Source organism: Trachymyrmex cornetzi, unplaced genomic scaffold (genome assembly GCF_001594075.2).
Source record: "Trachymyrmex cornetzi isolate Tcor2-1 unplaced genomic scaffold, Tcor1.1 scaffold57, whole genome shotgun sequence".
Taxonomy (NCBI): Eukaryota; Metazoa; Arthropoda; class Insecta; order Hymenoptera; family Formicidae; genus Trachymyrmex; species Trachymyrmex cornetzi.
Window position 1 is genome coordinate 1,051,814 of NW_017299882.1, and position 25,682 is coordinate 1,077,495.

Here is a 25,682-nt window from a genome sequence, read left to right on the forward strand (position 1 = left end):
TAAAAGAGAAAATTGTACCCTTGATGTACTTTACACTTTTAGCATGCTCTTTCGCAAAGATGAAGGAGAGAAAGAGAGAGAGAGAATCTTTAATTATCAATGTCTTGTTCATGCAATTATTTGCGGAACGACGACGAAATGATTGCTTGTAATGGCTCGCTAATTTACATACGAAAACGCCAGGGCGCAGCGACGCATATTTCACGCCCGAGAAACCAGACGCGGCCTAAAAAGGAATTGCACGGGCTTGAGTCGCGAGTATAAATGAAACCGATCGCATAAAAGTAAATGAGATACTTGCGCTTGATCGGCAGTTGCCGCAATACAAAAGTTGCGTTGACAAAATAAATTTCTGTACATGTCACGAATCAATAGGTTTCTTCCTTTGCGCTCCAAATCTTTCAAAATATTTCTAAGAAATTATTAGATTTTCAATAGATATATTTTTTTTGTCATTACAGTAGATAGATTGTATTAACCTTTCCATCCCGCTTTCGCTAAACTTCAAATATCAAGTACAAGTACACTAGTTATAAAAATAGACTTATAATTGACAGTACTCTGGTATTCTCTCACAGAAAAGTTTTTAAAGCAAAACAAAATGTTTTTTAATCTCAAATACGTTCCGCAAAGAATTCTAACAATCAAGGATAAAAAAAAGGATTTACCGGCAGAAAAGTTCAATCAATTTTTTAAATCGAGTTTTGGATAGAGTCTCTTGAAAGGTATAATATTTAATACTCAAAACAACAAAGTAGCAACTTCCGATAATTTTTCCTCGGATAGATAAGGGATGTCTCCCAGCAAGAAACACAGATAACATGGTGTGACACAATAAATCATTGCCTCCTTATTTCCAATATTATTATAAATAAAGGTAAAATAATCATTGTGTCGCTTGCTGGAAAGCACCATATATCTTTCAAGTGGCTGTGCAATTTTCCAAAAATATCCCCTTCCCGAAAAAGAGGAACTTATATGCTATTACTTTATATATAGAAAGTAGGAATTTTTTTTTAAGCAAAAATATTTCTTCTCGACTCTTTCATTTCGGCGCAAAGAAGCTTAACCTTAGGATTCGCGCGAATATGGAAGACGAATAAGTTGCTTGAGAGATACGTGAGAAGTTTCTATTTTAAGTCGCAAAATGGCACTCGTATACATAGCTCGCCAGAGTGTGAAAGGGAAGGAGAAATCATAAAAAAAGAGAGAGAGAGAGAAAGAGAGAGACAAGATCTATGTTAAAAAGAGCGATAGGCGCCTAATAATTATTCCGAGATAATAAATGGCAAGTTTAATTAGCCGGCACGGGACGCATCATGCCGGTGGTGCAGTTGTTCGTTCGTTCGCCTCGGCAACAGAGAGCCGCCGACGCACATTGCTCGTTACGTAAATAGTTATCCGAAGTAATGACGGAGCGTTTATTTAAGAACAAACGATGCATACGGGTAAATTCCCCGGCCATTTTCCGTTCAAACCCGAAAGTCACAACTCTTCTTTACAATCGTCGCTTTGCACTCTCGTTGCAACCAGGGTTATATACAACCTTTTTGAAGACATTAAACTTCTGGTCATTAATTAAAATTTTATATTTATAAAATATTACCTTAATAAGAATTGTCAATAAAAATTGTTTTAGAAATTTTATTTTATTAAGTATCTACATTAATTATCTAAAAAAATATGCCTCGTGCTTCCCTGGATCATCTTTTTTTTAAAAAGTATACATACACTTAAAAAAAATGATATTATATCAACATTGTTTTAATTTAAAATAATTTGTTAATCCATAACACTATTAATGAAACAAATAAAATTGTACTGAAACAAGAGTATGTGATGTACGTTTCTTTAATAGTGTTATTATGTGTGTGTGATTTAAGAAAATTATTTTCAATTAAAATAATGTTGATATAACATAATGTTGTTAATGTAACATCTTTTTTTTAGCGTATCCTACTCTTTTTTTTTTGTAATTTAAAAAACTCTAGTTGCAACATATTTTTGCAATGTTCGCGAGATTTTTAAAAGAGTCTACTGCATGCATTTTGTAACTCTTAACGACAATTCGTTATCGTTATATTATCGCTGCGCAACTTTTTTGCCATATATAATACATACGCAACGATAATAACAATACCGACATTGTCATTAAATAATACAGAATACAGGTACAGGAAGCCTATTCTTTTATATCGCATACGAAAATCTATAATGTACGTAACGTATAGAATTTTCTTCGTATGCGATATTTTTCAGGAATAAAGACTCAAACGTTTCATTAATTCTGGAAAAATATCGCACATGAAAATGCAGTATACGTTAGGTATATTCTAGATTTCCGTGGGCGATATAGATTCAAAGAACATAGACTTTAAATCCTTATAAATTTACCTTTTTCAGCTTGCACTCTTTTGCGCGAATTTGTGCATGAAACGCGATTTTACATTGGCACTCGTGCTGACGAGAGAAAGAAGAGCAGAAAGAAACGTGGAATGCATAGATAAGAGCAACAGACCACGGAATTTGTGATGCGCAGTGTACGGCAGATGACGTTTGGACAGCGTTAAATTATAGTTATTAGAATCTAGAAAAACGTCTATTATCCGTCTTAACGTTATTGCTACGGTTGCTGCAATTAATACCATGATAAACTCGCTTCAGTGTCCTTCTAAATGCCGTTTTTGCATAATTTCAATTCTGCGGTAATTTCTATTCTGTATGGTCGCTTTTTAATCTTCAAAGTGCGTCGGCAACTGTCTGTTTAAAATTTACAAGAGTCATCAATTTCTTCTGTATCGATGAAAAATTAGCAAAAATTAAATTAAAAAAATCTTAATCTTAAAATCTTATTTCGAATAAAACGTTCTTGATGTGATAAAAAATTACGCTTATTATACAATCTTATGTACAGAAAACTCGCGGATATTTCGCTTAAATACTATCGATAAAAATAGCAAAAATTAATTTATATGGAGTTTCGCCTTGAATAAAATATTGGCGCGGAGATTCGAGTCACACTTGTCTTATCATAATCCTATATACAGAAACTTCGCCGTTATTATTGTTTGTTTAAGACTCGTCTCCACTGGCGATCAACGATCGGCTTCAGCGCAGACAAGCCTTTACGTTATAAATTTATTGCATTCTTTCGAATTACGAGAAAATTATGCAGCTGTGCACAAGGATTAATATTATCGCAGCAGTTTGCCGAGATCAACGCCGCAGCCTCCGCCACGTAAGCGTTATTTCTTGAAACCTACTCCTCGCTTTTTGTGCGGCGCAGCGATAATTCTTGCCGTGTAAGCTCGCTTCGAAAAAGAAAAAAGGAAACTGCGCAGACGCTTCTCAATCAGATCGTAAGTTTAGTTTCTTTTGGCCGTACTAGTCGCACCCGTTTTTCATCTTTTCTCTCGCCGGAATACGCTCATTTTGATCTTACAACTGCACATCTCTCGCAGCACTTCGCAAACTGCATCGCGAAGTTTTGCGCGAACACTTGTTGAGAAGCGGAAAATTGACAAAAATCGTAAAATTATCAAAAACTACAATATAATTTTTATCTTATTTTAATTTTAGTACCTAATGTCAAGAGAAGTTTAAAACTGTAGGCATCGAGGTGACTACACCTGAACAAAACAAAATTTAAAAATATAATTTGTATCTTATTTCAATTTTAATATCTAATGTCACAAGAAGGATTTCCCTCCTTTTTGAGACTAGAAAACCTTCTTGAGCTAACGGTGGACTTCATTCAATAATAAATCTTATTGTTATTATTATTAAAATAAACTCTTAATATATTCATTCTTTTCTGTACAAATCATTTTGGTTTGGTTCCTTGAAAATTGATTAGTGCCTTTTAGTCGACATAAATTAAATGGTTTCACAGATCCAATGTAACTAAAATTCAGTCTTTCATTTTCTGGTTAATTTGTGATTAGCCTTAACCTTATTTAATTTGATGATAATACAAAAATTGTGTTTCTGTAGTGTTATGATCAATCATTACACTGATGATTTTGTAGTGGTAACTTTAAAAGTTAATTACTACAAAACTATTAGTTTAGTAATAAATCACAATAATATTACAAAAATAGAATTTTTACATTATTATTTGGTTAACCACAACTAGACAATAAAAAAACTGAACCTGTGCTACATTTTGATCTTTGTTTTGGAAGGTTTAAATTTATATCGAGCAGACTAGATCCGAACGAAAGAAAGTTTAAACCCCCCCCCCCTCTAATTTTTATTTTATTTCAATTTTAAGTCTCCATCTGCAATCCGAGACTTTTTTGGCACAAGCGAAATTTCACTCTCAAATTTCATCCTTATTTTGCTCAGAGGGAGTAAAAATATGATTGCAGATAAAGAGTTAATGTCAAGAAGATTTAAAAGATTGGCATCGAGTCAACTATACCTGAATGAAATAAAGTTAAAAATCAAATGTTAAAAGAACAAAATACAAACAGATTGCAATGTATGATAATGTGACAAATTTACATACGTGCATCGTGTTCCGCGTCACGATACTTGCTTAAATTCAATGTCAGACGAGACCAGTAACAGTGCTCCTAAGTGTTGGCGATAGCTCCGATTACCTCGCGCCACGTTCAGGGATCACCTGAATGTTTAGTTACGAATGTCGAGACGAACGCGCGCTTTACTTTCGAGTCTATAAATATACGTAGGGACGACACAACACGCGACGCAACAACATGCGATCGGTGAATTAATTGCATCATCATCATCATAAAGCCACTGGGGAACATTTTTCGCCAAAGCGTCGCGCCGCTGTTACTACGATTATACATATGTATATTATTCGCACTGATTTCCGCAATTATTTCTCGCCCCTGTCGCCGTCGACCGTCGGTCCTGCGCTTGTATACATGTCACATGAGATAAAAAGAAGCATCGAATCATGAGGCCGAATTGTAATCTGTCTGTCAACGAATTTCGACGACCTCGGCTCTCCCCTGTCTCGTATTCGTTCTATCGCATTCGATACAGACTTGATAAAAATTTTATAAAACTATAGATAAAAAAAACTTGATAAAAATAGAAATTTAATAAAAAATTTTAGTTAAAAAAACATATACTCTTCGTCTTTTTAAAAAATCTAATTGTTTGAGGCTGAGTATGATAAATTTGAATAATCTCTAATGTCATGACCAAAAAGATGTTAAATAATTTTTATAATTTTATTGGCATCATTAAATCCAAGAGAAGCAAACTTGATTTAAATTAAAAAAAAAATTTAAATTACCATGATTTGACTTTTACAGTTAAATTGATTAAAATTAATAATCTTAATAATCGTGCTACATATTTTCATCTTATATATTACTAAAATCTTATTAGTAAAATCAGGTTAATATTCTACAACTTGAGAATTTCCTTACTCTTTCTTTTTAAATTCAAAAATTAAGCATCAAAATTTTTTTAATTTTTAAGGGATTGTGTTTAAAAGTAGCTCTTTAAATGTTATCAGTCTCTTATATAAGTGCTCACTGCGAAAATAATTGTGTACTTATTATTTCAGTGCTCGGCCTTTGTTTGGTTTTTACTGAGATGGCTTAGCATTCTGTGTAGATTTAACTGAGTTTTTATGATATATAAGCGTTCTGCGTACTGCGCGAAAGTGTATACAAAAACAGCTGTAGCTTAAACGGAGTCTACAATGACATTTTAAGATGTAAGACTTAAACTTTAAGGTGTAAGCCTTAAGCCGTAAGAAATTGACCAATCACAGTTGAAAATGGACAAATTAGAATTTCCTTAAATTTGTTGTATAATCCTGGTTAAGATAACCAAAGTTTTGATTGATATAATCAGAATCTTCTGATTCGTTTTTTTTCTCAGTATTTGAAAAGAGTAATTTACTATGATTGGTCAATTTCTTATGGTTTAAAGTTTAATGAGTTTTATACAATAAATCGTTAGTAATAGATCAGAAATCAGGAGCGAGTTGTAAGCGAGTCAGTAAGAGTAGTGTTATAAGACAACAATAAATCAGTAATCAGTGATTGCGTAGAAATAGCGAAAGATTCCACTTCTTCTACAATTCAAAACTTTGATTGCGTTATGAATGACCAATCATATAGTATATTATTATTTCCTCTGAAAACTATCACCCTTTTAAATGATTGAAATATTGTGACGTAATAACCTAATATAATTTATTCTGGATGTAAGTTTCCTAAGATTTATGACTTGTATGATTTATCACTAGTATGTTATGTGAGTGATGACTAACAGCTTATTGCATATAGAAACCTATAAGTGCTACATGTTATTTGATGTTTTCCGGCAAGACAGTGTAACACGGTAATCGCTTCATTTTTGTTTAACATTGACAAACAAGGGTGTAATGATTCACTGTGTTACACTACGTCATCTGTGTCTCTTGGAAAGTATTCAAATACCATTTTCCATTGGGAAAATTAATGCAACACTGATGCAATGAGTGCAAATCGATTAACATATTTTTTCAGTATTAATAAATAATTTAATCCTTTTAAAACAATGAGGTTGTCGCAAACAAAGAATATGTAAACAATAAGTTAGTGATATCTTACCCCTTTTTTTTTTGGTATTTTTCTGGTCTCTTTAAAAAGTTACTGACTTATCAAACTGCACACATATATAATTAAAAGGGTCAAATTATTTAACACTGAAAATATTTGAATTTATTTGCATTCAATTGCATTCAGTGTGTATCAGTGTTGTATTAGTTTTCCCAATGGAAAATATTAAAAATGTCATTGTAGATGTTTCCGAGTGATTCAGTCGAAAAATTTTAATTTTTTAGTAGCACCTTGATAATCATCGAGAATCATTACTATCGAAAATTTTTTAAATGCTTGTAAAAAGGTAACTATCGTCTGACATAAAATTTTGAATTTTAAATAGTTACATAACAATGTAAAGTAAAAAGTGCGTCATTCAATGCACAATCAGTGAGAATACGTTTTATTTAATTATGTTCAACGATATTCTCTATCACTATAGTAATAAAAATTATTCATTACACATGATAAGACGTACAAAAATTCACTGAGCAAACGTGTGTTTACTTTCGAGGAGCGATTTAAGAAACTTTCCTTGTTCACGACGGAAGAATTTGTATGTCATTGAATTAACTTCAAATTGATCCTTAAAATCAGTATAATATCGATATTAGGGAGTTTTTGCAATACCGTGTATTCAGATACGGTATTGCAAAAACACCCTATTAATAAAAAATTTCCACGGAATTTTCCTAGTTTTCCATTAGTCAACAGAAACATGCGAGAAGACGAGAGGCGTAAATTTCTTCACCCCCTTCCCTGTCTCTCTCTCTCTTTGACATTAATTTTTAATTTATCGAAACTGCATCAAAATATGACTGCAAAACAGAGCAGCGTGAAATCAATTTGACAAATCGTAAAATACGACGTTGTTTTCTCAGTGCAACGGCGACGATGACGACAAATACACAATACGATTTCACAACACGTTATTTTCGGGCACGCTTCGCATGACGCGAGGCACTGCCTTTTTCTTTTTCCCTCTTGGGCCCCCGCCACACCGTCCTTAGAACGCTTCTTCTTTCTCGTTTGTATGTGCTTACGAGAGAAGGAAACCGAAGAACTAAATTCATCGAATGTTCGAGAAGGATCAGGCAGAGCAGGCCTTGATTTAAAATCAACGTAATTAGTTCTTGCGATCACCACGAGAGAAAGAAAAAGAGGGAAAAAAAATCAGAGCCGTAACGATCAGAACCTAACCATCCAGAAAGAGAGAAAGAGAAGGGACGAAATGAAAAAGAAACAAAGAGTGGGGGAACATCCGACGTGATTTAGAAACCGGTATACCGTCAATGGGTTCGGTTCTTGTTGTAGACACGGAAACGATCTCTACGCCTAATTCTGATAACGGCGACCATCGCGTCATGCGGAATCGTCATCGGGGAAACAACGCCGGTTTTCGACAGCCGGACACCGGCCGGCAACAACGTGGTTTGTTGTCATCGCCGTGGCCTGTTCCGAAGCGTGGCAGGACTGCGGACAACGCGGCGTCACTTCCAAATTTAAATACGCAATTCCGCCCGGAATTCCTTGGCGATAACCAACTGCGAAGGAACACGAGCGCGCCGCGTGCAACGTACCTCGGAGAACGTATCTCTCATTCTTCGTCCGCGTCGTGTGCGTCCGTCCTCACGTCCGAGAAGCGCCGGCGATAACGGGATGCCCGGAACCGACGGTGTGTATCTGGTGCTAAAAGCCGGCGATCGCGGATCAGCACGCGAACCAACACGATCGTACCAGGAAAATTCACACGAGAGAGAACCGCAGACGCGCACTCACAACCGTACGAGCTCGAGAGGCACTGCCGGAAGCCCCTTCCACATGGCCGGCGACAATTGGCGGCACGCTGCCCAATTGGCCGCCAAATGACGAATCAGCGACACGAGCGCACCACGACGACCAATCGCGACGCGGCGCCGCGAGTCCTCGGCCATTGCGCGCTCGATTCGAACGTCTATAACGGGACTGAGCGGGCATGCGAGAGACACATGATGGTACTTGTTAATTAACTGAAATTGCTGCCGATAACGATAATGACGAACTGTTGTACTTCTGTGTCTGACGATTGCCTGAAATGTACGTGGCAAATTAATTATCAACTCTTATCGCACATAAGCACATTTCTCATTTCTCAATAATTGAAAATATCGTCGTTAACAGAGTGGCATAATGATTTTCGTTTAGCCTACAAAAATCCGTTTTCGCGTGACAGTGATGAGTGTTTAATAGAAAAAGTAAAACAAAGAAAAAACACGAGAATAAAAAGCAGAATTAAAAAAATAGAAGTTATCAATTTACTCTTATCGCGCGTAAACACGTTTCTCATTTCTCAATGTTTAAAAATATCTTCATTAATAGAACGGCAGAATAATTTTCCTATAGCCTGTAAAACATCCGTTTTTGTATGTGATAATGATGAGTGTTTAAGGGGATCTCTCTTCTACATTAGGAGGCCAAAAACGAGATGATCTTTCGTAATTTTTTTTTCATATGGAAGATTAATGTTTATCGATTTCAAACTTTTTGCATGTTTGAATATAATTATTGTAGAGTACGTACAACAACTATTATTTTCTATGTTTGCAAATTTGTACCTAAGATAATACGCAGAGCATATTATAGCAATCGTCAGCTCATATATCATATATCTTATTTTAATATCAGACTAATTAAATATTTCGTTTGTAAAATAAATAATTTTTTTCGCTGTATCTTTTTAAATTTAAGATAACATAATTTTCTAATATTAAAGTTATTTTGTTATTTTTCATTAATTTAATTAGCGGATGAATAATCTTTATTTATCTTTTAATTTTTCATAATTAGAGTGATATATACCACGTTGATTACTACATTGCTCTGAAACAATATTATCCATTATTTGTCATAAATAATCATGATTTAGAAGCTTTTCCTTCGTTTCTAGACATAATGAGCATTTAAAAAATTGTTTATCTAATAATATAAAGATTTACGATGCTGCCCAGTTTACGCTAATGAGACTCGTTTACGTGATATTCACCGTTTCCGCTTATCGAGAAAGCGCATTAATAGCGTAAACGGTGCTTTTTATTACCCTTATTGAACATCAATTTCCATTTTTCGCAATGCTACCGATGCGGGTTAAAATCAATTTCAAAGTCAATTAGAGAAACAGGTTTTCTCGTACGGTATATTCGCTAGCATATCCGCTACTTCCGTCAACTTGCTATCTTTCGAACTACCGTGTTCATTAGACTGTACATGAGTCACAATAATGAAACTCATTTTCCATTTAGCGAAACCCAACTAACCTCGGTAACGATTTAAAAATTACGATTTTAGCGCCATCAACATTTTTTAAATTGCAGTTGATTACAGCTATGCTTGGCACAGCGACATGGCATATAGGCCATTAATAAAGATAACGTATCTCCGTGACATAAAAAAACGGGAGAAACGCGATAATTTATCTGCGTGACATTCTACCGACAAGAAAATAGCAGCTCTGACTAATCTCGAACTTTGTTTATCCATGTAAGATCACGGATGTAACGGATGATCGATGCTACAAGTGCTCGCTGTATTTCTGTTACCAAGGAGAGTAGAATGAGGAGGCCATTTGTGAATCGTAAGTACGAAAAGCGGGTCATTACAGGATGTACTCTTTAGACCCCTAGTCTGTAACTCTTAATGACAGTATCGTTATGTTGTCGTTGTGCAGGTATTGTATATGATTAAAAAAAACTGTAGTTCAACGATAGTATAACGGTACTAACACTGTTGTTAAGAGTCAGAGAATGGAGATCTTAGTCATGTAAATCACATCGAATGCACTGTGCATTCGAATGCATTTCAATTTTACTCTTATGCGATGCATTTGCATATGTAAGAAATGTGATATGAAAACTATATATATAACACGCATCTACCAATAGCCGCGTACCTTACAACAGACTTGCTTTTTCGTACTTTCAAAAAAAGCGATATTGTTAACAAGCGATACTGTCCACTTTGCTGGGCAAGGAGTTTCTAGAGCTATGTCCCCATTGCAAATTTTAATAACGAAGCATTAAGAAACATCAAGAAACTTTTGGCAACAAGAGGTAACTTTTATAAGAAACATCAATAAAAAAAGTTCAGAATATAATATATAATATTTTTATCAATGTGTAATTTTACAATTAACTTGAGTCATGTAATTATTGATTAAAATTATATTGAAGAGGACTCAGAAAGGTCGGAACGATTACATTTTTTTTTATTTATATCTCTTAGATAACAAGTTTTATGCTTGCGAAGTTTCTCGTTGTGTTGCAGCAATGGAGACATAGGTTTAATGTTAAAAATATAGCGATTTCAGCGTTCGAAAAAAATCGATATTTTGCATCATTTCTCAAAGACACATAAAATACTTCGTACTTGCGGTATGTATAATAACTAGCGCAATCTTATCGCAGAGCATACGACGATGATTACATCGTGTTATGCGACGGTTAATCCTCTGACATGTCGCTGACGTGTACATTTCTCAATTTCGTCCGTTTCGGTCCTACTCCTCTATGACTTTCCGGTATAATCAAAGATGGAATCTTCGAATCATCTTTTGGGAGGCCGATTAAAACGCAAAGACACGGCTCACTTTCTACGTAGACCGAAAATGTGAGCGGCGAACGAATTCGAGATGTAATTCGCCAACGACACGAACAGATTGCTCACCGCGTGATAAGCGTAACCGTATACCAGCGCGGCGCACAGCCGGGCCCTTACAACGGACAAGTTGCACTTACTAGCAGCTCGCGGCGAGGGTGGCAACTCGTCATCGTCCACGACGGTATGCGTGCCAGCGGTCTCGATACGCGCGACGTCGTCGTCGTCATCACCGTGGTCGCGCAGCGTTTCGTCGTCCGCGCCGCGAACGTCTTTATCATTCGGTTGGACACGATTGTCTAGATCATCATCGTTTACTACCGAGTCCACCGGGCAGACGTTCGCGTTATCGCGGTTAGAATAATCGTTGTCGTTCTTGCCGTCGTCGTCGTCGTCGTCGTCGTTGTTGTACTTCTCAATTTCCATCGACGGTTTCTCGCTCTCGGGGGTGGGATCGAGCGACGACGATGTGGCGAGAGCCGGGTAATTGTTGTCGTGCACATCCTCGCCGGCGTCGACATCGGTCTCCGGACCTATGTCCGTGTAATCATATTCAGCATCGTCGTCGTTCCGGTGCTTGCCGTTTCTGGTCATACCGCACACGGAATTTTTCAAAAGTAAATCGAAATCGGGGCGATCCATGTCGTCGTCGATCAGCTGTTTGATGTAGGCCGGTTTTACATCGAATTCATCATGATTCGACGGGATCGGATTATTCGGATCCATGTTGTTTAGTAATAGACCATTCGGTGCTTGATGCGTCAGAAGCGGATTCGAGCGCGAAGCGATCTCGATCGGCGGCGTCAGGAACACCACGATTACCGTAATATTATCCAAGGAACCCGCACGCTTAGCACTCTGCAGCAAAGCCTGATGCACGTGTTTCAGGTCGTCTGGAAATATAAAATAGCGTTTGTTAGAATTTTCTTACGGTTGTACTTTGACATCGACTATGATTATGCCCAATTTCTTTACTTCCAGATAAATTGCGGATAACCTTATTCAGGAAATATCTCCATTGTACTGTGAGAGATCTTTTGGATAAAGTTATCTAAAGATGAAGAAATTGGGCATTAAACCCGTAAAAAGAACACATATTTTTTGACGATAAAGGAATATATGGGTTCTTTAGAGCTATTGAACTTTTTGTTATTATTTTCTTTTTAAGAATTCTTTAAGTTTAAAATTGTGACAAATTGTAAAACATAAAATTATTACAAATCGTGATTATTAAAAAAAATCTTAAGGTCACCAAAGCTCATATGTTCCAGTTACGGATTAATTACTATTATATCGTTAAGCATAAATTTGAAACCGTTACTTGGTCTCATTGTTAAGCCTTCTACGAAACATTCCGAAGTAGAAGACTTGATACGGAAGAGGACAAAAATCTAACACTGGAAAAAGAGTCTAGTATAAGTAGCTATCAAACATTGAGTGAAATAATTTCCAAATATTCGCTTCATATAATCAAAATTTGTGTTACATTGAACACATCTCACGTGTTCCAACCGGTCCATCTAAATTTATATGTTAATTTAACACAAGATGAATATGTTAGAAGATAACAGAAATATCATTTAAGAAGATAAATACAAAAAAGATAATACTGACACAGTTTGTAAATAAACCGTGGAAGTATATTTTTTTCAATAAAATTCATATTTATAATGTGCTAAATTAATATACTTTATTCATTCATCTTAGAATTTACATATTTAAACATTATGTTTGCCCCCTTGTCATTTTGACACTAAAAAATGTTGAATATTAATTTAATACAAAATCTTTAAATAACATAATCACGTTATGTTAAATTAACAATCGAATGTTCAACATAAAATTTTAACAAATATGTGAGCGGACCGTTTTCAACACAAATACAAAATATTTTTTACTGTGTTATATTAACCGAACATTTGATTGGAATTATTTCACAACATTTGGTAGCTATTATCAGACTTTTTTTCAGTGCAGAAATATTTTTCATATTGCGCTGTTCCGTAGACAATTAACTTATTGGCGTGAGTCATGGTAATAAAAGTACGGTATATAGTCAGCGGAGTCAATGGCTCGTGAACAAATCGCGCTCGAAGATCACGCGATCACGTTGAAGACCTTCGTAGCATGGCGATATTGTTTCCTACAAAACACAAATTTATGTAATTGCGTAATCCCTCGGGATCACTGCGAAGACAATTCGCAGAATTATTGTCACACTTTTCATCTTTATTATAAACTGGATGGTAACACGATCAACTATCTTTTGCCGGATCAACGGATTCTATAATATCTCTTGAATATTTAAATGTCTCATGTCATGCAGATTTTACGGTACTTTTACCGAGTACTGCATTTACTTCTTCAAGTGACAATAACCACTTCCTGTTTCTCACACGCATGGATATTCATAAATTTGAATGTTCCGTAACTCTAGATTACAGGACACTTCTTTATATTGCTGTTGCTGCACAAAGATGTATTTTACATGAAAAAACTGTCATGAATATAAATTATATATCGTATCTTTTTATTTTTCATTAACTTTTTTTACTGTTACATTTTGTTTAAGAGACAGAAAATCCAGGGAAATACTGAAACTGCTAGACATATAAAGTCAGATACAGATTAAGCAAACGAGCACGTACGAAACACAAATGAACAAGTTGCATCAATGAGTTCGAACTGCGTTGTTGATACTCCTGGCACCTTTCACATTCATTGAAGTAAGCTATTCATTCGCGTTTGTTTGCTTAGTCTGGATCCGGCTTAATGCGTTATACTAAATTTTTTGTTGGAACGTGCCTTTCCCAAATGCCAATTTTATTTCACATTTAGCGAAATAGTAATAAAAATTATAAAGTGATAACAAATATACCAGTTTTATATGTAGAATTAATATGCACAGTTGAGTAAATTGTTTTATAGTTAGCTGCACATAAAACTTGTTATCACCTTTACAGTTACCATCATTATATTTTTTTCTGAGTGCAAATTTAAAAAGAAAGCTTCAAACTGTTTCTTTTAAGTTTAAACAAATTCTACAATGCATTAATCATATAGACTGATACCAACCTTTTTTTCAATTTTGAAATTAAGTTTGGATATGTCTTTCTTTTTTTTGTATTTTCAAATTTGCACGCAAGGTCCTTTCACACACGTACGCTTTTCATGTATAGAATATCAAAGAAGATTAAAAATCCGGATATCGCATGTGTTCGAACGTCAGTCAAAAGTAGGACTGCTGATTTGCTTCGAATCAGAGTTAATAAAGACTAATGTTTCTTTTAAAGAATAAAACATTGTGTTTCTTTTTAAACATGTTTTTAATGCTTCAAACCAGCTTTAACGGCTGTTCTACAATGTGCTTCTTGTTTCCTGTTTCTTGCTGTTTGTCTCTGTTTGTCTCTTGTCTTTTTAATCAAGAAGGCAAGAGACAAACAGCAAGAAACAGAAAACAAAAAACACATTGTAGAACAGCCATAAACAGTATTATTAAAAACATATTTAAAAACATGTTAAAAACATTGATTAAACATGTTTTGAACTGTTCAAAACATGTTTGTTACTGTATCGAAGGCTTCGATATTCAAACTTCAAAGCTCCTACATTAAAATCTTCAAAGATCGAAAGCTTTGAACTTTCGAACCTTCAAAACTTCGATACTTCAACCTGCAGAAATTCCAAGAATTAAAATTCTACAATTACTAATAAACCTATCGATTCATGCTACTTTATCTACATTAAAATCTTCAAAGATCGAAAGCTTTGAACTTTCGAAACTTCGAAACTTCGATACTCAACCTGCAGAACTTCCAAGAATTAAAATTCTACAATTACTAATAAACCTATCGATTCATGCTATTTTGAATATAATAACTGCTATTTGAATCTGTCTATCTGAATCGACTGTCTTTAAAACTTTAATTGTTAGTAACCTTTTAGTTAAAGATGTGCAAATGGAAAATCGATTTGTTTCGGAATGTGGAAACGAAAATCTATCGATTGAGTTAAATCTATTTTCCTCGTAGTTGGAGGGTTAGTGTGAAATTAGCACCCTATAAAATTGTTTTTTAATAACTTTTCCACCAGAAGTATGCAAACGAAAATTACACGTATCTATACGTGCAAATGATGAGCAATCGAATGAGCTGTAGAAAGTTAATTTTTTTCAAAAGTTGGGGTATTAACACACAGTTCCTCGGTTAGCTTAACCAGAGATTGGTGCAAGAAATCCTTGTGCCCGTTTCTACCAATGTAGATTAGCTTTAATCTCGATTTATCTTACTCTTCATCTTTTTTTAATTCTTAAAATTAAAAAAAAAAATGAGTTAAACCAATTGATTAAAATTAAATTACATTAACAGAAACAGGCATTAACATATACTAACAAATTTTACGTTAATTTAGATTTTGTGATAAATCAGGACAAATGTCATTCCGTCTAGGGTTCTTTTAGGACATCTCTATAGAGAGCCAAAAATTGGAACGTCTCGCAAAATTTGCGACATCCCGATTTGGAATTTTGATCACCCTAATTGTATCAGTTATTCTCGAACAGTGATTTAGGAGGGTGGAGGTCTCGCGACATCGCGCGCAGCATATGGAAATTTTGCGATTGCAGATTCGCTGAATCAGGGAAGGTACCAACCAATGCGGCAATATATTGTGCGGCCCTGGTTGAAAGTACGTTGACCTACGCGCTATGCAGCCTATCGACGCCTGCGTAGTCCTCCCTCTCATCCGTTGCTCCTTCGTTCTCTGCCTCGCCCTCTCTCTCTCTCTCTCTCTCTCCCCCCTCCCCCTCTCTTTCTCTTATTTCATTTCTCCCTTTACCCCGTTTGCCGCTCACCTAGCACGCTCACCTCTCGTCTTCTCTTTCATTCTCTTGAATTCGCGCTCTAGTGACTTTATTACACCGCAGGAACGTTCGCTCGCCATCTGGGCGGAGGAGAGGGAGAGAAAAAGGATATTAATTTTCCATCGGTTCGTTTTTCGACGTATACCCGCTACTACCCCTACTGATGGTACTCATCCTCCAACAATATCGTGTTTCATTGCGAAGAAAATTCATTGAAATGATAAAATTCTTTTATTCAAAAACCAATATATAAATCAAGGAACAGATTACTTCTATAAGACTATGTTCTAGTTCTGCTATCTGCAAGCATCTTTGAAACTTAAGACTGAAAAAAAACTTCTAGTGATCCTAGATTCGATATTAATCTTTACAATATCTCTACACTGAGAAAAAATTATGGTTGAAAATGGATGAACCAGAAAATTTTAATCATATCAATCAAAATTCTGATTATCTCAATTAGAATAATAGATTCTATCAGGAAATTCTAATTTGTCCTTTAACTAGAATTAATGCAATCAAACTCTTTCTAGTGTAGTTCAAAGAGGCTATACTTAATTTTTTCATAGAAAAATTCTGCATTTATCTCACCTAGAATTATAATAGATTCTACCAGAGAATTCTGATTTGTTTTTTCAGCCAGAATTTTAATTAATGCAAACCTCTATTTCCAGTTCAGGGAAGCCCTATAATTCTTTCGTAGAAAAATTCTTTACACCAACGGTATAAACACCATCAACGCTAAGGGTCATTAAGGACATCCGGATATGGTGTGCTGGGTGACGCATTGGACGACCATGGGGACCTATGTCCCATCGATCGATAATCGGATGTGTCCACAATGAATATGTACGAGCTGATGGCAGGTGCGATAATTGGCAGGTACCTATCCTCGACGAACACGTGCTTGCAAATCGAATCGTCGCGTTGCCACGACAGCGTAAAACTGCGAATTTTGTTCGTTTTTCGAGGAAAATAATATTACCGAGGAAAAAGCGAAAAAAAACTTCATTACGTGCACCATCGATTGTTTAGGGATTGAACGAGCGCGAGTCGCATCGTAAACGCAAACAGGGAGGGTGTGAATGAAGGAGAACGTGCGCAAATGATGTCATCTACCGCCGCAGGACAACGATTATCCCTTTTATCTTCGCCTGACAAAGCGATTAGGTTTTTTTTTTGACCTAGGTCTCCAATATTCTTCGCGTTAAACCATAAAAAATAGGGCAGATACCGCTCATTTAAATCTCAAAGAATGTATTTATTCCGTTTTTATTTTCCTCGTTTGATGTCACACACTAAAAAAATTTTAAATTTTAATAAATATTTGTTTGAATAGTTCTAAGTAAATATTTAAATTTCAATAAATATTTCTTTGAATAGTTTTATAAATATTTATTTAATATAAACTTTAATATATTTGATACAAAAACTGTTAATTTTATTTAACTGTCATTTTTTTATTAAATGAATATTTATTTACTATAAGTTAATATTTACTTAGTACTATTAAAAAAAATATGTACGATTTAGTAAATTTTTTTCGGCGTATAAATATGTTTATTTTTATATCATTTTCATACAAAATTTTAATGAAAAAGGAAACAGTTTACAGCTACGATAATATCGAATAAAGAGTTCAGTTGTGACAGAAAAAAATTGCCATGAACAAATCTGGATGTCTTTTATGCGACTGTCAAATAATCTTGCTGTTATAGAGGGTCAATGAATTTTAATCCCGTCTTTTTCTCATCTATTCAATGTGATGACAGAAGTGACTAGCCAAGGTCACTTATAGCGACTGGTCGCATACATTGATAGTGAAGCTACGATAAGACCAATGAATGAAAGCCTCGTGCAAAGATAGCACGACGCACGCTACTTAACTTGAGGGGCTGTGCACGCACACGTAACATAACATATCACAACGATCCCGCATGGTGAGTTGAAGGATAGCCTTACAGCCCTAAGCGACCATGTAGATAGCGTTAACACGCAATACGATAATCAAATTGTGGATGTTTTATATCTTACGTCACGTTTTAAGCTTGACAGAATCTCCCTAAGGGCCTCTTAAACCTATGGGGATTTTTTAATTAATCAAATTAATTTAAGATCACACATTAGTGGTTTTCTTTCAAACTCAAGTTTTGGAAACGCACGCAAATATAGCAAAACTATAATAAAATTTTAAAAGTTTAAAAGTTACAGATATATAGTTATTTATATAAACTGTTAAATTAGTTTGTATACTTAAAGGGATAATAAAAAATTAAATATCAATAATTTTTTAAATAAAATAATCTTCATACAATTTCCTACTAAAATCGATTTTATACGAATTTTACAAATGGATAAAAAAATCCATGAATCAAAGAAAATGCGTATAATATTCTGTGTCGTTAATATAAAATAATAATGATGACATAGGAACCGTATTAACGTCGAGTGAATTTTCTAAACCAATTTTTTTAAGTACCATAAGGTCCTGTTCATAATAGAAGAAAATTAGGAATACCAATAATTATTAAATATTAGAAATTAAAAAATTAGAAAATATAGAAAACAATATCGCACAAATAAAATATATAAGACATATATTTACAGATCTTATATCTTATTTGTATCCATTGTAAGTTACGTTTAATCTTTATTTCTAATTTTTTTATTTGTAATATTTAATATTTATTTCTGTTCCTATTTTTTTTTGTATGCAGAACAGTTAACGCGTTCGTGATCCTACATTTTTCCTCGTGATTATCATTCAACTGCACGAACTCACTAACGAGGTCCCATGTATGAGAAACGCGCAACCAGCTCGTCGCCAATACCATTTTTGAATCATTAATACCACCGCTAAATACGCTGCTTGAATCAATAACTTTCGAAATATTATGACTAAAATCGTTGCGAGAGAATTGCTCATCTGTAATTTCAACTACCCACTTGAAATCATATTTTTATTCCCTTCGCCTGCAATCTGGTTCTTTTTTCATCACAAGTTTTTTTTACTGTTCTAGATTTAAAAAAAAATGTAAAATATTCAGGACATTTTTCAATTACATTACATTATTCTATTACATTACCAAATAGATATTACAAGTTTAAGGAAGGACCCGGACTCCACCCTCTTTTATTTCGGAGAAATATGAGAATGATATTTTGCCTGTGCCAAAAAGTTCCAGAGGATCGATTGTGTTTCTTGAAATGACGTGAAAATTACAAAAATGAACAAAATAACTAGAACAGTAAAGTGATACAATTTTTTGAACAAAATAAGATTTGAATTAAATTTTCGAAGTTCAATATTTTTTCCTGTTTGGTATCCCTTTCAGTATCTTCCATACAATGATAGAGTTATGTTTGAACCTCGAAAATTGGATTCAAATTTTATTTTATTCAGAATTGTACCATATTCGAGAAATTGTACCACTTTACCCTATTTATCAGCGGTCATCAATTGTTAAATTTGCTCACTTTTTTCGTAATTTTCACCTCGTTTCAAGATACATAGATTACAGATGAAGAATTAAGCCTTAAATTACTGTTCGCGTTACATTTTACAATATCCGAAAACAAAGTGCCTTTCATATGATCGGTTACAAAGTCTTGCCAGCCAGGATAGACGCGCGTGCGGACTCTTTGCAGCCAACGACGATATGAATTACACGGAAATATTGAATTACGCATGTCAGTAATCCATGCGGCAGCGCGACAACCGCGAGGAGAAAGAAGGAGGCTACTTGAGATTCTTTTACATCAGTCGTCTCGTTCGGCCGACCGATAGGAATTCGCACGACGATTTGCCCGTCTCGGTCATGAATTCTCGGCAAAACATCGTCCGCAATTTTCTTTTTCTTTTTTTCCTCTCCTCGTCAAAACGGTTGCTCTCTATACTGATATGAATTATGTAGGTGGCACACACGTAGGTATCTAGATTCGCTCGCGGAACGATCGTTGAACCAATGTTCATCGGAGCCGACTGCCTGCGTCCGTCTAAGGTTTACCTTGCACAAGTACTGAGTAAATCAACATTTTACTCCGTTATCACGTATCCGGTGATTTCAAAAGGATCGCGGAGAATCACGACATACGGATTTGACAATTTCTAATCCAACGTTCGACTTCACGTTGTTGCATTTCGATGCTCGGCCGATCTAACGCTTCGAATCACCAGCCTAAGCCGGATGCTCGCCCACGAGTAAATCTGTACGAATCATTTTCGTAACGTCAGTATCGAATCTGAAGAGGAAACGTTATGCTGTTGCACGAAGATTGGAATGTCAAAAAAAATACATGTCTTATTTTATGCATATAAGAATACTAAGTGTACGCTGAAAAAATTATGTTATATCAACGATACATTAAGAAAATGTCTGGTTGAAAATGGACGAATCAGGAGATTCTGATTATATTAATCAGTATTTCGATTATCTCAATTAGAATTCTATAGCAGATACCAGAAAATTCTGATTCGTCCATTTTCAACCAGAATTCCGTTTAATCCAACCAGATCTTTTTCTCAGTGCAGTATTTTAATTGAATAATTTTGTTAATTCACAATAGCATTGTTAATGAACAAATACATCATACTTATGTTTTAATAAAATTTTATTTGTTTTATTAACACTGTTATTACATCAATAAGATTATTTTCAATTAAAATAACGCTGCTTATATAACATTATTTTTTTTAGTGTAATATTCCCGAATGCGCAGCTGTTCAAAGAAATGCGTCTTGTGGCCAGAAATTTGTCCCAAATATTAAAAATTAATATAGAGCCACCACTAGAAATTATTTCAAATTTTAAAGAACAATATTCACCTATTATGCGCAATGTTATATCTGATATATCTAATATTCTGATATCATGAATTCATGTATTGTCAATGAGAATGGAAACGAATATCTTCTGTTCCTTTGATTTTTTATTTCGCACGTGTATTTAACTTAGCACAAGGTATCTTATGTATAGAACAAAATTTATCTTTTATAAAATTGACTAGACACAATTAAATATAATTTCTAAAACCCGTCAGACTCAATTAGGATTGAGATTGGATTGGATTTGATCAATTAAAGCAAAATTTATTTAAATTGATATTAGTTCTCTCTTTGATTGGTTAAATTACGATTCAATCTCAATCCTAATGTGATACGAGATTTATATATAGCTAATTATAAATAAAAATTTCTAAAATATGTGTGTGTGCACAGAAAATTGAATTTGCAATGTATAATGAATGTGTTGAATAGTAGCAAAATACTTTCAGAATGTGCACTACAATTGAAAAATAAGACATCATTTCTTGTTGGTAGGGGCAAAAAATGTAGCTTTATTTCTTTATTAGCATTGTCAATATTTTCTTGGAGATTTTGTACTGCGCATAAATTAATCATGACGAGGAAAGAAAATATAAACATCGCGCTTATCAAACAATAAAAGATTCTCAGTTGCTATGCGAATAGATTTTTTTTTTATCGAATCGAGTCTTCATGACTATCGTGCAAATTTTTAATGTTTCGTATTCAAGATGTTCGAACACTCGAACACTTGAACGACTTAATGTCTATTTCTATCTATAGATTAACTTTAATCTCGGTTGAATTTGCTCTTTACCTTTTACGCTTAAAAGTAGAAAAAGATAAAAAACAAGTTAAATTGAGATAAAGTTAAGATCAACATTGGTAGAAATAAATCAGAATAAGTCGTTTCGTTCATGGAATCATCAGGAAGCAAGATTTAACGTTATCGATAAATAAAATATCTCGACAGTTTCGCAGATGTTATAAAAAAAAATTTTTTTTTTCAAACAGGATTTCTTCAATCATGGAAACGAGAGTAATGGCTTAAGTCCATCTTTCAGATTTTAATTTTGTTATTTATACCAATTAAGATTAATCTCGGTTTAATTTAGTTTTTATCGTTTTTAATTCTTAGACTCTTAGATATACAAAAGAGTAAATAAAAATCAAAATTAATATACATAATAGAAAGTGACAGAAAAAGGCACGTTTTATTTGATATTAGGCTGCGTTCAGAAATTTTACTCGGTTACACCTAGACACAATTTTATTAGGTCTGTTCACGTTGTTAGAATATTGTACATTCAGCAATTTCGCTTTTCAATGTACGAATATATATTTATCTCGTTTTAAGTGCACACATTTTTCGAGATTTCAAGTAACGCGAATAATCCTCTTGTGTAACATTCGGTGAACAAGAATAAAATAATATACCTTGAATTCCTGAATGCATTCCCTGGGGATATCAGTTTGGAGCGATCTCGAAAACGTGTGCGATAAAAAAATTCGAATAATATTAAACGGAATATTCGCTCGAATATTCATTTATTTATCAAACGCAAAGATCCTGTTCAAAGATCGTCTTACTTGCTAACTAAATATGAGACTCTAATGTCCATTTCTATACCAATGTAGTTTAATCTCATTGTCAATTCAATTAACTCTTCATCTTTTTCTAGTCCTTAGAAAAAGATATATATTTTGAATAATATTTTCTAGTTTCTTGGGAAAAATATATTTTGAATAAAATTTTTCTCGGAGAGGATGTTTAGGAATGTAGCCCTATATGCTCGTTTCGGATAATGCTTTTTATCTTTTTTAATTTTTCTAAGCATTCTATTTTTTCTAATTCTTCTGAGAACTTCATTTTTTTCTAGTTCTTAGAAAAAGATGATTCTTAGTAGACGAATTAGAAAAAGATAAATAAGTTGAACTGAGATTAAAGTTAATCTCATCAGAGATTAAAGTTAATCATTGTTAGAAAGAGACGTAGAGATACATTTCAAAACACTCCCTCCAAAGAAAATTTTACTCAAAAATATATTGTAAACTATATCCGGTTTTTTCCATTTGGTGACAAAAGTTGACACAAATATCACTCCTTGTTATTCCTAGAATGTCAAGAAAGATAAAAAATGTTTATGTCTACTTATATCACAAATAGAAAACATCCATTATATCTAGTAAAATTTTTCTTGGAAAGGACATTTTGGAATGCCTTCCTTCTTTCTTTTTGAGCCCTTCCAGAATGTTCTAAGGTTCTTTTTACCTGAATTTCTCGCACAAATAATTTCTCTTTTATCTTTTTCTCTCCAACAGTTCAATATGAAAAGATCAAGAGAAAAGATAAATCATAAAGAAGTTTAAGGGGTCAATCCTGTAACTTTTTCTATGGCGGAAACATGAAAAGTGAAAATTTTTTTATATGTATGTGTTTTATACACGTACATACATACATAAAAATTTTCACTTTTCACGTTTCCGGTCTAGTGATCGATGCTCAGCAGAAAAAGAACAGGTTTTTAAACATCCTTACGGCAACAATAAAAATCCCTTCCCTCCGTCCTTTTCTCACAAGAGAAAAAAGGACAGTATAATTATAAACAAAGAATCAAACTTTCGAACATTCTCGGGAACGTTCAGAACAAGGACGGCGAGAATCGCGAAGGGGTCGAGGCGAAGGAAAAGTTGCACAACGTTGCAATGACTCACTCTGCCAGTAGCGACGAACGATCCCGGCCGACTCGGGCCGACTGCAGAAAGTGTAGAAAGCGGAATCCGCAACTGGTCGGCACCACCACTCGTGTCACCGGAAGCTCGATCGGCTGACGAGACTCTGTCGCCGGGCGCGAGGGCGTCTGTTCCACTGGCGACGAAATCTCTGACCGGCGTAGCAGGCGCGCGACTCGAACCGGCCTCCACCGGCTCTCCTCTCGACTGTCGCGCGTTCGCGGAACACGTAAACGCTATTCGCTTCGCGCACTAAACGGGACGGACGGATCGCACGCGGCGATCTCCTCTCGCAGGATCGGCGCGGTTACAGGTGTTCCCGAAAACTTCCGAAGCGCGCGTTTCCTTGGTCACCGGCGTCGCGAATAGACCAGAATAGACGTTTACTACGCTCGAGATGCTAGTCGCAACGTTACACCGGGCGTGGCGGATCACGACTGATTTTCGCCGGGCGCTGTTCTCCTCTCCCTCTCCCTCTCGCTCTCGCCGCGCCGCCACGTTCCGCCGGATGTCGCCACCGCCGGTCGGCACCCGTCCAATGCCGAGCGATGACTCACGCCAACCCTCGTGCGTCGGCCAGCCGGCTACCCCCACCCCATCGTTCGTGCGTCTTATACGGGGTGTTCGTTCGGTAACGGACAAGTTTTCTGTGGCTGAACTAGGGTACACTGTACACTTTTGGAACTTAAAATGAGATAGATATACGTTTGATATTTGTCTAAAGCGAGAAACAGAGTTCTAGAACAGTCTAGTGCAGGAACAAAACAGACCACACGTCTGTTGTCTGTGGTTGAACCAGTGTACACTTTTGGAACTTAAAGTGAAATAGATACATGTTTGATATTTGTCGAAAGCAAGAGAATTCTAGTGCAGTCTAGTGCAGGAACAGAAAACAGACCGACAGTGTGCACCGGTGTGCACTAAGCGGGATTTTGGAATATTTAAGTCTTTCCCCGAAGGTCTTTTCGAAAATGTCTTGGAGCAGGACAGGTCATGATAACGTCAGATAACGTCAAAATAACATTGAAATGAATCGAAAACTTTTAAGGAGGTACGATCGATATTTCAAAATAAGAAAATTATGAAAAAATTATACATTATTCTACATCTCATTTAAAAGTAACATAAACAATTTAACGGCGGTTTACCATCTGGATCAAAAATTATTTCAATATGCAATAGTATTTTTTTTATCTCTGTGCTCTAAAAGAAATGTATGGAAATGTATTATAAAATAACAAAAAATCTTAATATTTTTAAATATCGTTATTTTATATAAAGTACAAACATTAATATATGTGCTATATCGATCGTATTTTCTTAATAAACATTTTAAAGCTATATTTTGACACTATGCTATCATGACTTTGGCTGTGTTTAGAAAAAGCAGTTTGCAATTGTGTTGTAAGAATTTTTAATATATGATTAGTTTATACATTTAGATTCAGTGAGGAATTAAAGGCAAGACTAATCACATTCAAGAATTTTACAACAGTTGCAAAGCTGCTTTTTCTGCTGAACGCAGCCTTTATATTCCGTTTGTGAGCCTGTATCTCGACTCCTTTCAATCCTCATAGCGATGATTTTATACTTCAATAGTGTACACATACAAACATTTAAAATCTCAAAGATTTCTTTGGATTTCTTTGCTCCTACGATATTTTGCTAGAGAAAGATAGAGAAGATCCAATTATCCCTTTCACAAGAGACGTGTTTTATTTGTACTTTCTATATCCTCCCACAATTTCCTTCTTCTCGAACTTGCCCTCTTCGAAGTCTGAATGTGCACGTTTATGCGGAAATTTTTTTCTGTCATCCGATATTCTTAAGGACGCGCGATGACTCAACAGCCACCCTCGCCTACGTTCGTAATTCCCGTCTCGTCATAACGAAGGAAAACTCGTTGCGGTATCATGAAGTCTGTTTTCTGTAGCTGAACTAGTGTACACTTTTGAAGCTCGAAGGGAGATAGGTATATGTTTGTTATTTGTTGAAAGTGAGAAAGAGAGTGCTAGTGCAGTCTAGTGCAGGAACAGAAAACAGATCAATGGTTTTTTCATTTGGATATCGAAACGAAATT

At 35.0% G+C, this 25,682-nt stretch overlaps 1 protein-coding gene across 1 annotated transcript in view; it reads right to left on the reverse strand.

Annotated features, from left to right (window-relative positions):
- Positions 1–25,682, reverse strand: part of LOC108766080 (uncharacterized) — a 71,331-nt gene that overhangs the window by 8,159 nt on the left and 37,490 nt on the right. Inside the window, exon 8 of the mRNA XM_018515139.1 lies at positions 11,345–12,097. Within this exon, the coding sequence (XP_018370641.1) occupies positions 11,345–12,097 (753 nt within the window). The remainder of the gene's footprint in view (positions 1–11,344; positions 12,098–25,682) is intronic.